At 36.6% G+C, this 12,106-nt stretch overlaps 1 protein-coding gene across 9 annotated transcripts in view; it reads left to right on the top strand.

The window, feature by feature from the left end:
* The window catches only part of TAOK3 (TAO kinase 3), a 186,777-nt gene that overhangs the window by 141,906 nt on the left and 32,765 nt on the right, over positions 1-12,106 (top strand). For all 9 annotated transcript variants that reach the window (XM_070386121.1, XM_070386118.1, XM_070386119.1 and 6 more), the window contains one exon: positions 10,310-10,444. In XM_070386121.1, the coding sequence (XP_070242222.1) occupies positions 10,310-10,444 (135 nt within the window). The remainder of the gene's footprint in view (positions 1-10,309; positions 10,445-12,106) is intronic.

The following is a 12,106-nucleotide window of genomic DNA, read 5'->3' as shown; positions in this document are numbered from 1 at the left end:
TACCTTAGGTAAGCAGTTCATAATATGGGACTATAGAAAAGAATCCTTTATAACTTTTTCCATATTAGGTATATGTGAGTTGTGTATGTACTGCTGCTGCTGCTGCTGGTGCTAAGTCGCTTCAGTCGTGTCTGACTCTGTGGTACCCCGTAGACGGCAGCCCACCAGGCTCCGCCGTCCCTGGGATTCTCCAGGCAAGAACACTGGAGTGGGTTGCCATTTCCTTCTCCAATGCATGAAAGTGAAAAGTGAAAGTAAAGTCGCTCAGTCATGTCCGACTCTTAGCGACCCCATGGACTGCAGCCTACCAGGCTCCTCCATCCATGGGATTTTCCAGGCAAGAGTACTGGAGTGGGTTGCCATTGCCTTCTCTGGTATATGTACTCATTTTAATAAATATGAGTGATTACATTCTAACTCCAAGTAGGAGAGCAGGTTTAAGAATTTTTTCACTTAGATGTCTGCTGGTTGTATATTATTATTGGGAGAAAAAGAAAATTAAACAGGTAGGATGAAGAACATGTGAAAATATATTGGTGCCTAGTCATGAATAGTGGAGGGATCACGTTTATTTTCTGAACTGATTAACTTACTCATTTATTCAACAAACATTGGTGGGGACCCCTATTATCTGCAAGGAGCTGTAGCAGGTCCTTTGGATACAGACAAAACAGACATGATGCCTTCATAGAGCTTATTATCTGTGGGGGAGATTAAGCAGATAATCACACAAGTAAATTGATTGTGTAATTATAAAACGTGTTCTGGGTAAAAGGAGGACTTATTCTATTGGGGAGTAGAGGAAAATCTCCCCAGTGAAGTGACATTTAAGCTCAAACTTCAGAGACAAACAGAGGTTAGCTAATTTGGGGTGAAAGATGGGGGTGACTCAGGAAGCAATATGTGCAAAGGCCCTGAGATAAGAAATTCTGTACGTTCAAGAAAAAGGGAAAATCTGAGAAATTAGAGCTTGGAGGACTGTGTGGAGAGTGAATTGGGACCAGAGTGACAGCAAGGACCCAGATTATTAGAAAGCCATAAAAGCATTTTGAGGAAACCAGTGATACCATGCAGATGAAGAAATCTGCTAAGAGTTCAGCATTGTCAGTCAGCCGTATTTAAACATGGGCAAATGGTCATGTATTTGAAGGGTGGAAAAGGTTTTGCTGGGCTGTCTTTTTAGAAGGAGTTATCATGGATGCTGAGAGATATTGACTTTTTCCGTTCTTTTAGCTCTAGGGCTTTGTGGGGATAGAGAGCAAAAAAAAAAAAAAAAAAAAAAAAGGAATTCTGTTGGATCTTTTTACTCTAGGACATCTCAAATGAGCACCCAAAATTAGAAGAGAGATAATTAGATTAGATTACTGGAATAATCAGCAAAATTAGATTACTGGCATAATCAACAAGAAAGAAGACCCTGGTCTTGAACTCATTGGAGGTTTTAATTTTAATTTTTGCAGGCTGGTATAGAGCTTTCTTGTAATAATATGAGCCTTTCAGTGCCTTTTTCTCCTTGGTATAATTTTAAGAAGATAAGATTTTAATTTATAATCCAAAATAGAAGGTAGTTGTGTTTGATATACAGAAAATATTTGTCAGGAAAATTTTTTCCAAAATGTATTTCTATTTAATTATTAAATATAGAGGTAATGTGATGAAAAATATTGAAAAACATCTGAAAATAAAACTATGAATTAGTTAATTTTAAAATATAAGCAAGGAAGTAAGATAGTAGAAACAATCAACTGAGTGAAAGGGAAACCCACGGAATGGGAGAAAATACCTGCAAATCATCTATCTTTAAAGGATTAATATCCAGAATATATGGAGAACTCCTAAAACGCAACAGCAACAATGAAAGAGGAAAAAAAAAAGAAAACAACTGGAATCAAAAGTGAGTAAGGACTTGAATCACCATTTCTCCAAAGAAGATATGAAAATGATCAATAAGCATATGAAAAGATCTCCAACATTATCAATCATTAGGGAAATTCTAATCAAAACTACAGTAAGATACCACCCATGTGTGTAGCCATCACACACATTAGAGTGACCACTGTTTAATAAAACAGAATGTAACAAGTGTTGCTGAGGATATGGAAAAATTAGAACCCTGTTCATTACTGGTAGGGATTGAAAAGGGTACAACCACTGTGGAAAATGGTGGTTCCTTGAAAAATTAAAACTAGAATTACCATATAACCTAGCAATTCCACTTCTCAGTATATATCCAAAAGCATTGAAAGAAGGATTTCAAAGAGATTTTTGTATACCCATATTCATTGCAGCCTTATTCACAAAAACAGCAGAGAGGTGGAAGCCATGTAAATGATGAATGAATAAACAAAATGTGTTATATACAAACAATGGAGTATTATTCACCTTCAAAAGGAAGGAAATTCTGCCAGATTCCATTAATACAATGTGGTTGAACCATGAAGACATTATGCTAAGTGGAACAAATGTACCTGTCACAAAAAGGCAATTGCTGTATGATTCCACATATATGAGGCTCTTAGCATAATCAAAATCATGGAAAGTACAATGATAGTTACTAGGGATTTGGGGAGAGGATTAATCAGTTCAGTTCAGTCGTTCAGTCCTGTCCGACTCTTTGCGACCCCATGAATTGCAGCACACCAGGCCTCCCTGTCCATCACCAACTCCCAGAGTTCACTGAGACTCACGTCCATCGAGTCAGTGATGCCATCCAGCCATCTCATCCTCTGTCATCCCCTTCTCCTCTTGCCCCCAATCCCTCCCAGCATCAGAGTCTTTTCCAATGAGTCAACTCTTCGCATGAGGTGGCCAAAGGACTGGAGTTTCAGCTTTAGCATCATTCCTTCCAAAGAAATCCCAGGGCTGATCTCTTTCAGAATGGACTGGTTGGATCTCCTTGCAGTCCAAGGGACTCTCAAGAGTCTTCTCCAGCACCACAGTTCAAAAGCATCAATTCTTCAGTGCTCAGCCTTCTTCACAGTCCAACTCTCACATCCATACATGACCACTGGAAAAACCATAGCCTTGACTAGATGGACCTTTGTTGGCAAAGTAATGTCTCTGCTTTTCAATATGCTATCTAGGTTGGTCATAACTTTCCTTCCAAGGAGTAAGCGTCTTTTAATTTCATGGCTGCAGTCACCATCTGCAGTGATTTTGGAGCCCAGAAAAATAAAATCTGACACTGTTTCCACTGTTTCCCCATCTATTTCCCATGAAGTGATGGGACTGGATGCCATGATCTTCGTTTTCTGAATGTTGAGCTTTAAGCCAACTTTTTCACTCTCTACTTTCACCTTCATCAAGAGGCTTTTGAGTTCCTCTTCACTTTCTGCCATAAGGGTGGTGTCATCTGCATATCTGAGGTTATTGATATTTCTCCCGGCAATCTTGATTCCAGCTTGTGTTTCTTCCAGTCCAGCACTGAACCATACACTTAAAAATAATCAAGATGGTAACTTTATTTTACCACAATTTAAAAAAGGAAAACATAGAAGCAGGCTAAAAAAATAGAGCATGTTATATATATGTGCTTAGTCATTCAGTCATGTCCGACTCTTTGCAACCCCATGAACTGTAGCCCCCCAGACTCCTCTGTTCATGGAATTCTCCAGGCAAGAATACTGGAGTGGGTTGCCATTCCCTTCTCCAGGGCATCTTCCCAACCCAGGGGTAGAACCCAGGTCTCCTTCATTGAAGGTAGATTTTTTGTCACCTGAGCCATCAGGGAAGCCCATTGCATATAAAAACTTAATATTAAATAATGGTATCTCTTCATGAAACCCATTTAGCCTTATACTTGGGCTTCATGTCTTTAAACATAATAGAAATAAATTTTTCATAAGTTTCATATTTGTTTTTTTACTTGAATTCAAAGTTTTTCACTTGGGAACATAAAGTGGGATTTTTTTTTTTTTTTTTTTTTTAAAAAAGTAACTTATTTATTTCCTACATAACATATGTTTTCAGTAATAAATAATACATTTTTCAAAATCAATAAGACACTGTGAAGAAAGTAGGATCTTAAACTCTCAACAGAAAGTTAGGTGTGGACTCTAGGAATGAGAAAATTAGTTTTAAGTTCTGTCTGCCACTGTTAGTTTTATTTTACTTTGGACAAGTCACAAACCTCTCCAAACCTCAGTTTTTCCATCTGTAAAATAAGGAGTTGTTCTGTATGATTTCCAACATTGTTTCTAGCTCTAAAATGTTGTGCTTCTATTCCTGTAAATTTTAAAAGAGTAAATGTCTAATGTGACTTTCAAGTTGTTTGGTAAAGAGATACCTTGATATAGAAAAGCCTATGTATCACTGAATTATCATTTTATAAACAATGTTCTACCATTATCTCATTATCCTATTTTGTTGTCTTTTTTATACTTGTCACTATCTAAAATTATACTATGTACTAATTCATTATTTCATGATTTGGGTATAAATGTCATCATAGCCAAAATTATGCTTACCTTGTTCTGTGCTGTATCTCAACACCTTAGAACAGTACCTGGCACAGCATAGGCACTCAGTAAATATCTAAGGAATGAGTGAATTAACAAACAAAAAATACACAATGAATAAATTGCTTACCAGATACTAAACACCGTGCTATTTTGAACATAATGGTTTAAAAGGCTTGAATAATATTAAGTATTATTTTTATGGTTTGAAAGATTTAAACAATAGATTGTCTCCAATAACAGTATTCTTGACAATAAGAACTGGCTTAATAAATATTAAAATGTAAGAATAAGGATAGGGAATTGTTTTGTTCCCCGCTCTTGACTGTCACAATTAAGATTGCAGACATATGCTAAATTAGTCAAATCATATATATGAACAGAATGCCCATTTTGTATAGGAAGTAAACTTACTTTTAAGGGCCATGTATAACTATTAAGAGCGTGATTTGCAACTAACTGTTCTGCATCCAGAATAAAGATAACCTAATTTTAGGAGGACAGACCTATCATAGATCAAGCCCAAAAAATGCAAAGTGGCACACTGAAAATTTTCCTTTAACACCAGATTTTCAAGTTACTTCCCTCTCTACAATCTTTGCCTCTACTCTGGTCTTTCCCTGGCCCTGAAGAAATCCTAATCCAATCTTCCTTTTGAACAAGAATGGTTTGATAAGTCTAAAGGTATATTCTGACAAAATAAACTTTAGGCACGCACTTCTTTCCTCCGTTGTAGTGTTGCCACACTGCTTTTTCCAATAATATGACTAACACTACATCTCTAGACTCTTTGCTTCTCCAGGACGCCTCTCTTCAAATACCACCTAGCTGGGTGTCTTAGCACATTGTGCATGTATGCATGCTAAGTTGCTCAGTTGTGTATGATTTTGTGCAACCCTTTGGATTGCAGCCTGCCAGGCTCCTCTGTCTATGAGATTCTCTAGGCAAGAATACTGCAGTGGGTTGCTGTGCCCTCCTCCAGGGGATCATCCTGACACAGGGATCAAACCTGTGTCTCTTAGTCTACCTCCATTGGCAAGCAGGTTCTTTACCACTAGTGCCACCTGGGAAATCCCTATCACATAGTAAGCACCCAATAAATGTTTTGTGAACTAACATGAAGATGAACTTTTATGGGACACAACTCTACACCTCAGTTCTTGATTATTCACAAGTGAGTCCAGGGTAAACTCTTAATCCAGATTGGGTTTTTTGCTGTAGCCTAGGCTGCCTCTGAGCCTCCACCCTACACCTTAACCATTGGGTGTACAGCAGTAGCAAGCAGATTTTAATTTTGTTCTAAGCAACAAAAGTCTATTGTTTTTAATTTGTCAATTGAAAGGTATATTTTTATTTTGTTAAAGTCTACAATCAATTATTTTTGCTTGCTGCTGCCTTCTGTTAATATAGATCATGAGACTTATGTATTAAAATTCTTTGTTCACTAATCAATTTGTTGTTTCTAGTATGCCTAATGAACTGTAGTCATCATGGCCCCTGTTTAGAGATCAGTTTTTTAAAAACTTGTTCTCTTCTAACTCCTAAAGCTTTCCTTGACCCTTTCCATTAATCAGTATTAGTGAGGGTTTTCTTTTCCCCTTATTTAAAAAAAGAACAGCTTTCCCCATTTTCGTGAGAGGAAAGAAAGAAATGTCCTTGAGGGGATAGGATGTTCTAGTTTAATTTTCACTTGCTTCAGTGGCCTTTCCTATTATTTTTGCTGAAGAGCGGGGCAGTTTCTTTGACTCTTCAACTTGCATTTGGCCAAGTAAAAGTAAATTAATATATGAAGATAATGTTTCTTGAACAGAGCAGTCGTACAAACCACCCCTCCATGGTACCTTCTTTCAGTGTTCTGCCAGTCATTTTTTTCCTAACAGCTATCTTTCCAGGTGAAGACACCCTTTTCCATCTTCTCCCCTTCCTCTAGCCCCAGCTTTTGATAGTTGCACCTGCTTAGGCAATTATTTAATCATTTTGAAGTGAACAAAACAAAAAAGATGGTGAGTTTGCTGATCCCTTCTCCACAGTGTGAAAGGTATGGGAATCTATAAAAAGACTTCTCATCACCAGAAAAAAGAGCCATTCTTAGATCCCCTCCAATCCCCCCATGTAAAGATGTGCTTGTGTGTGTGTCACTGTTTTGCAACTGCCTTAAAGTACAAAGTGACAGGTTTTTATGAAATATGAATTAGGATTCTATTAAATAATAAAAAAGTCACTTTCTCAGAATCTTCTCAGACCTATATTCTTGAGCTTATTTATTCAGCAAACATTTTTTGAATGCCCACAAAGTATCAAGCACCATGATAGGTGCTGCAAAGACTGAGGTTTTTTGAACCGCATTTACTCTGCCTTCAGAAAGCTCACAGTCTCATGCACAGATGAGTATAAGTATGATGAGGAGTGTGATAAAGATATACTGAAAGCATAACAGAGTCCAGTGGAGTGGTTTCCAAGGTTAATTTCAAGTTAATCTAGAAACTCTGAGCGAGTGATCACACCATATCACTTCAGAAGCATAAATAGTCAGACATTTAGGGGAAAACTTCTACATAAAAGTAAAGCCCTTTGTCCAGGGAATAAGAGTAAAGTTTTTAAATCTGAAGAAATTTTATTTCTTTTTATAATGAAAGGACACTATAAATTTGCTTAAAACTGGTCCCAAAACCGTATATTTCAGAGAGCTATTTTGCTCGCTTCTGGATAAGATTTTAAGGATAAACTATAAGCAAGTCATATATATTGTCTTGGTAAAGTAAAACATGATATTTGTTCTAAAAATCATTCTTCAGCATCAGAGAAGATGTTGGTCTTCTCATCTTCATTTGTAAATCATATGCAGTGGTGCTTAACTGCATAAAATAGCAAATTGACCCTCTCCAGTATTGATCTTAAAATGTGTTCAGGTCGGAAACTCTGGGAGGCAGGTACAGTCATTCTCAAAGGGGCTATTGCTTGAAGGGGTGATATAACCAACAGAATACATACCCAATAAAGCTGATAGTTTAATAAGTTCTTACTTGCTTTTCAAGTCACATTGCCCTAATTTTAAAATTGCATTATTATTTAAGTTGTCTGTAGAATTTTGAACTTTAAGCAGTGGTGTTGAATATTTTAAAATTTATCCCTGTGTTCTTGAAGTGGATATCCACTGTTAGATGAAAATACTGCCTCATCCTGTGGTCTCTCATCTATTTGGAGACTTTTAATGTTTGTGATCTCTGTAACGAAGCTACTACAGGAACTAAGAATTCTTTTATAAAATTTTAAAAAAAAATGAGGAAGAACACAAGGGATTATACTTTTAATATTATTTATTATACTTAAAGTAGATTAAAATTTTGGACCTATTCTCTCAGACTAAGTTCTAAAATAGCATTATTTTTAAAATATGCCATAGTTGGTCATTTAATTTGCTTCATGTCAACTAAAATCACTATGATTTCAGATTTTAATTTTTCCAGTGTATTTCAGTATCCTTGAGTTTAAAAACTTAGCTAATATGATGTGACTTTTAATTTGATAAGCAGAGTCCTAACCTATAAGTGTTAATTTTTATCTGAGAGAAAATTATTAGAAAATTATAGAAAACTAATATTAGAGTTATACTTATTTACACATGAATGTGTTCTGTTTTATTCTGTTATGTGAATAGCGTGGATTCTAATGTCACTGGTTAACTTTGTAAACCAAGTTATTAAAATTTGAAATTTAGCTGCTGCCACAGCATTGAAGAGTTCCCTCTCAGTAAGTGTACTTAGCTAACTAATACCAAAACTCTGACCTGTAAAACCACAGGCCTCTGCTGAGCCTCTCTCTTCTGATTGTTGGCATTTAGAAGCTTATTGCTTTTCTGGGATTATAATATTAAGTAAGGTTGATTTTGGAGTTAATATTCAGAATAAATATTTATTAATAAATAATCTGAATGGCAGTAGATCTCAGGGCCTTCATCTTTAGAACCATAAATCTAGGTGCATATATCCTGCACCTAATCTCTCTTTGCCCAGTGAAATAAGAGTTTAGATTTCCAAGGAGATGATAAGAAAATTTTAAGTTGACCTATCAAGTATTTTTTTTTACATATTTCAAAAATATGGGTTAAGATGCATTCTTAATCTATAGCACCATCTAATAGAATTTTCTGCAATGATAGAAATTATTTATGTCTGCAGTGTTCAATATGGTAGCCATAGTTAGTGGCTAGCTTGAAACATAGCTGGAATGACTTAGAAACTGAATTTTACATTTTATTTAATTAAAATATCCATGTGAGAAACTGAATTTTACGTTTTATTTAATTAAAATATTCATGTGACTAAAGCCTATCTTATTGGACAGCACAGAGATAGAGCACCCCTCAAATTTGATATATATGTCTTCAGTGGCATTAAAGGTACTTTAATTATTTGAAAGCAAAATAGGCCACAATATAGTAATTCTGAAAAAAAAATCTAAATATAGATGTAACGGTAGATACCCTCACAACATTCTGAAGCATTCTAACTTTATAAAAGGGAAAAGAAAATTAGCCCAGTGATAAATTTAATCATGGCTCTTCTCTTTTACTTAGAAACCTGGGTGTAAAATTTAATTTTCCTCAAGGAGTTTATATGTTTTGACTTGTCAACATTTTACACTATATAATAAAATTTTGTTTTTTAAACCTCTTTATAATTTTATTTCCTGAAGAAAGAAAGAGCAATTATAAGATATTCCAAATAGCCAGAGACAGAATGCAAAACTGACTTCTCACAATGGTTTCTCCTAAAACCCCAGGGCAATAAGAGAATTAATTTTTCTTTCCCCATCCTGAACATGTACTATTTGAAAATCCCCCATGGTTGTACATGTTTCTGAGTTATTACTTATTATAGTATTTTTTTTTCTGAAAGGTTAGTGCTACTTACTGACTGACCACTTCATCTTTTATAGAGCAAAGCATCGCCCTTTGAAAGCATTTTCCCCTTTAAAAGTCATTTCAATGGCATTTAAGAAACATCCATTATTATCCTTCCAGGGAATGTTATTTTTCACTGGGCACTACAATAAGATTAATCATCTTTGCCCATCAAGAAGCACAGACTTGATTAAATCAGTCAAGGGCATTAAATTCCAGCTATACTCTCTCTTGTGACCATACCGACACAGAGTTGAGGAAGAATTTGTGAAAGTATCATTTGGTTAAAATTGTATGCCTGTCTCTTTAAATCTAAAAAAAAAAATCCTTTCAGAAGCTGTAGAGAGAAGGTGCTAGAACTGTGTACGATCATGACTGGAAAGCAGGATCCCTCAGTGACTGCCGAATCTTCCCAGCACAAGATAGAGAGGCAGTTCAGCACAAGCCTACACTGGTTCTAGGCAGAACGATGATCCTACCGAACAGATTTCAAATAAAATTAAATTGAGAAAGCAGATCTTTCAAGGGAATGAGGCGGAGGCTCGCTTTTATGTTAAAAGCCACCAGCATCCTCCTTGCTAGACATGGACATGACATTTTTAAAGGAATTATTTGGTTACAGCGTTTTAAGCAAACTGTTCTAAGGAGTCTGTACATTGCCTTGTTTTTTCTATTCTTTTTTTCTTTTGCATATATGTAATTCTGGAGGTAAAGAAAAAGCCTGCCAGGGATTCAGAAGGCATCCCACTAGCGATCAGCTGACATTCCTAACTGAAGGCTGCAATGTGTTGCTTATTCATTTTGTACCGTGGGAGCTGCGGGGACTAGCAGAGAGCTAAACTATGCATTTCAAACAGCAGTGCTTGTGCAGAAAGAGGGGTGAGAGAGAGGCAGCCGGCGAGGAAAGAGCACAGCTGGACTTTCTCCTTGTTTTTATCCATTTCTGCAGGATCATGTATTCATAAGGGATGAGGCGGGCCACGGCGATCCCAGGCCTGAGCCGCGGCCTACCCAGTCAGTTCAGAGCCAGGCCCTCCACTACCGGAACAGAGAGCGCTTTGCCACGATCAAATCAGCATCTTTGGTAAGCAAACACCCCTCTACCCACCTTCCCTTCCTTCCCCTCCTCCCCATCTGGCAGCCTCTCGCCCTCCCTGAGCCTCTCTCGGCTTCATGGATGGGAGGAAAGGAGTCAAGAATGTTTTCTCCCTCCTAATAATTTTTTTCATTTTAGAAAAAATCTGTTGGCATAGCAACCTGATCTCAGATATTTTAGCATTGTCTACGGCATGGAAAAAAAAAACCCTTTGTGTGTGTGTGTGTGTGTGTGTGTATTTATATATGCTGTGTGTGCAAAATAAAAGGCCTTTGAGATGAAGTTGCTAATGTATCTAATTTTGTAAAAGCTGTTTGTCTTTTCATTGAAATAATAATGCTAAAAAAATATTTTAAAGGTATTGGATGTGTGTGTATGCAGGGCACTATGCTCCTTTTTGTATAGATGCATGTGTGTCTGTAATGTGTACACACACATCAAAAGATAAAACACAATTTAAAAAAATATATATATATATGGTTGCTGGCTAACGTATATAATTGTAGGAAATAAGATACTTGGTTCCCAGGGATGGATTGCCGGTTCGTTCTGGTTCATTCATTTATTTATTGCAACAATGGTAGTGGCTGCACTTCCCCATTTAACCCCTGAAGAATTTCCTGGCACCCGTAGAACAAGAAGGGCTTTGTAAGAGAGGGTGGGGATGGTTGTGGGCGCAAAGATACTGTAGGATCCTTCAGCATTTTTACTATTGCAAATGTGATTGCTGGATGCCCTTGTAGTAGCAAAAGGGGTGTGTGCTGGAAGAGTTAGTTTTCATGCCTCCTCCCCTTGGCCCCCCACGCGTGCGCGTGCGCACTCATAGTCTCACACACACACACACACACACACACACACACACACACTCACATCATTTCATCCTTGGCACTCTAAACTCTCTTTAATCTTTTGTTTCCAAATCTCACTTCTCAGCCAAAAAAATTATTGAAATATTAGTTGTTTTGCCTGAATTGATGTTAGAGGTCACATGGGCAGGAAGAGTTAGTGTACACTGCCCAGCTATTACATTTAGAACCTATGATGACATCATCCAAGGCCGACCCAGAAATGATGATTTTTTTCTTGTCCTATTTTTAAAATCTGATTTCCACTTGTAATTCTCAAGTGTTTTAAAAGGCTTCATTTATCTTTGGGATTGATAATGGATTGTAATTTTGAAAAACCCAAAATATAAGGAAAATGGAAGTTAAAGCACCTACATATTGCTATGCCTGCTGCTGTCTAAAAGCAAGCAATTTAATTTAGGCTGCTTATAAATAAGCCTGCCTTTAAGTTCCTTTGTATAGAAGTTTCTTGTATTCTCTTCAATGAACAATTTTTCATTTTAAATGCATGCCGTACTGTGTAATGGAGATCTTAAAATGTCCACTCTGTATTTGCTAATGATTGTTTAAGCCAACTATAAAACATGCTTTGAGTCTAAATAAAGTATCATGAAATTATTAAAGAATAAATACCTTCATACCATGATACCTGATAAAAGAAGAAATATGGTGTGTTTGGAATATGACTACTTACCACTGACTCTTCTGAGACTTGTACCTTTATCCAGACTCATGCATGTTGAAATGAGAGAAATCAACAGCCCTTGAGATTCAGGGCTCCATAAGCAGGTTTCGAATATTTGAA

This window comes from Bos mutus, chromosome 17 (assembly GCF_027580195.1).
Source record: "Bos mutus isolate GX-2022 chromosome 17, NWIPB_WYAK_1.1, whole genome shotgun sequence".
Classification (NCBI taxonomy): domain Eukaryota; kingdom Metazoa; phylum Chordata; class Mammalia; order Artiodactyla; family Bovidae; genus Bos; species Bos mutus.
This window is presented reverse-complemented; position numbering and strand designations above follow the sequence as displayed.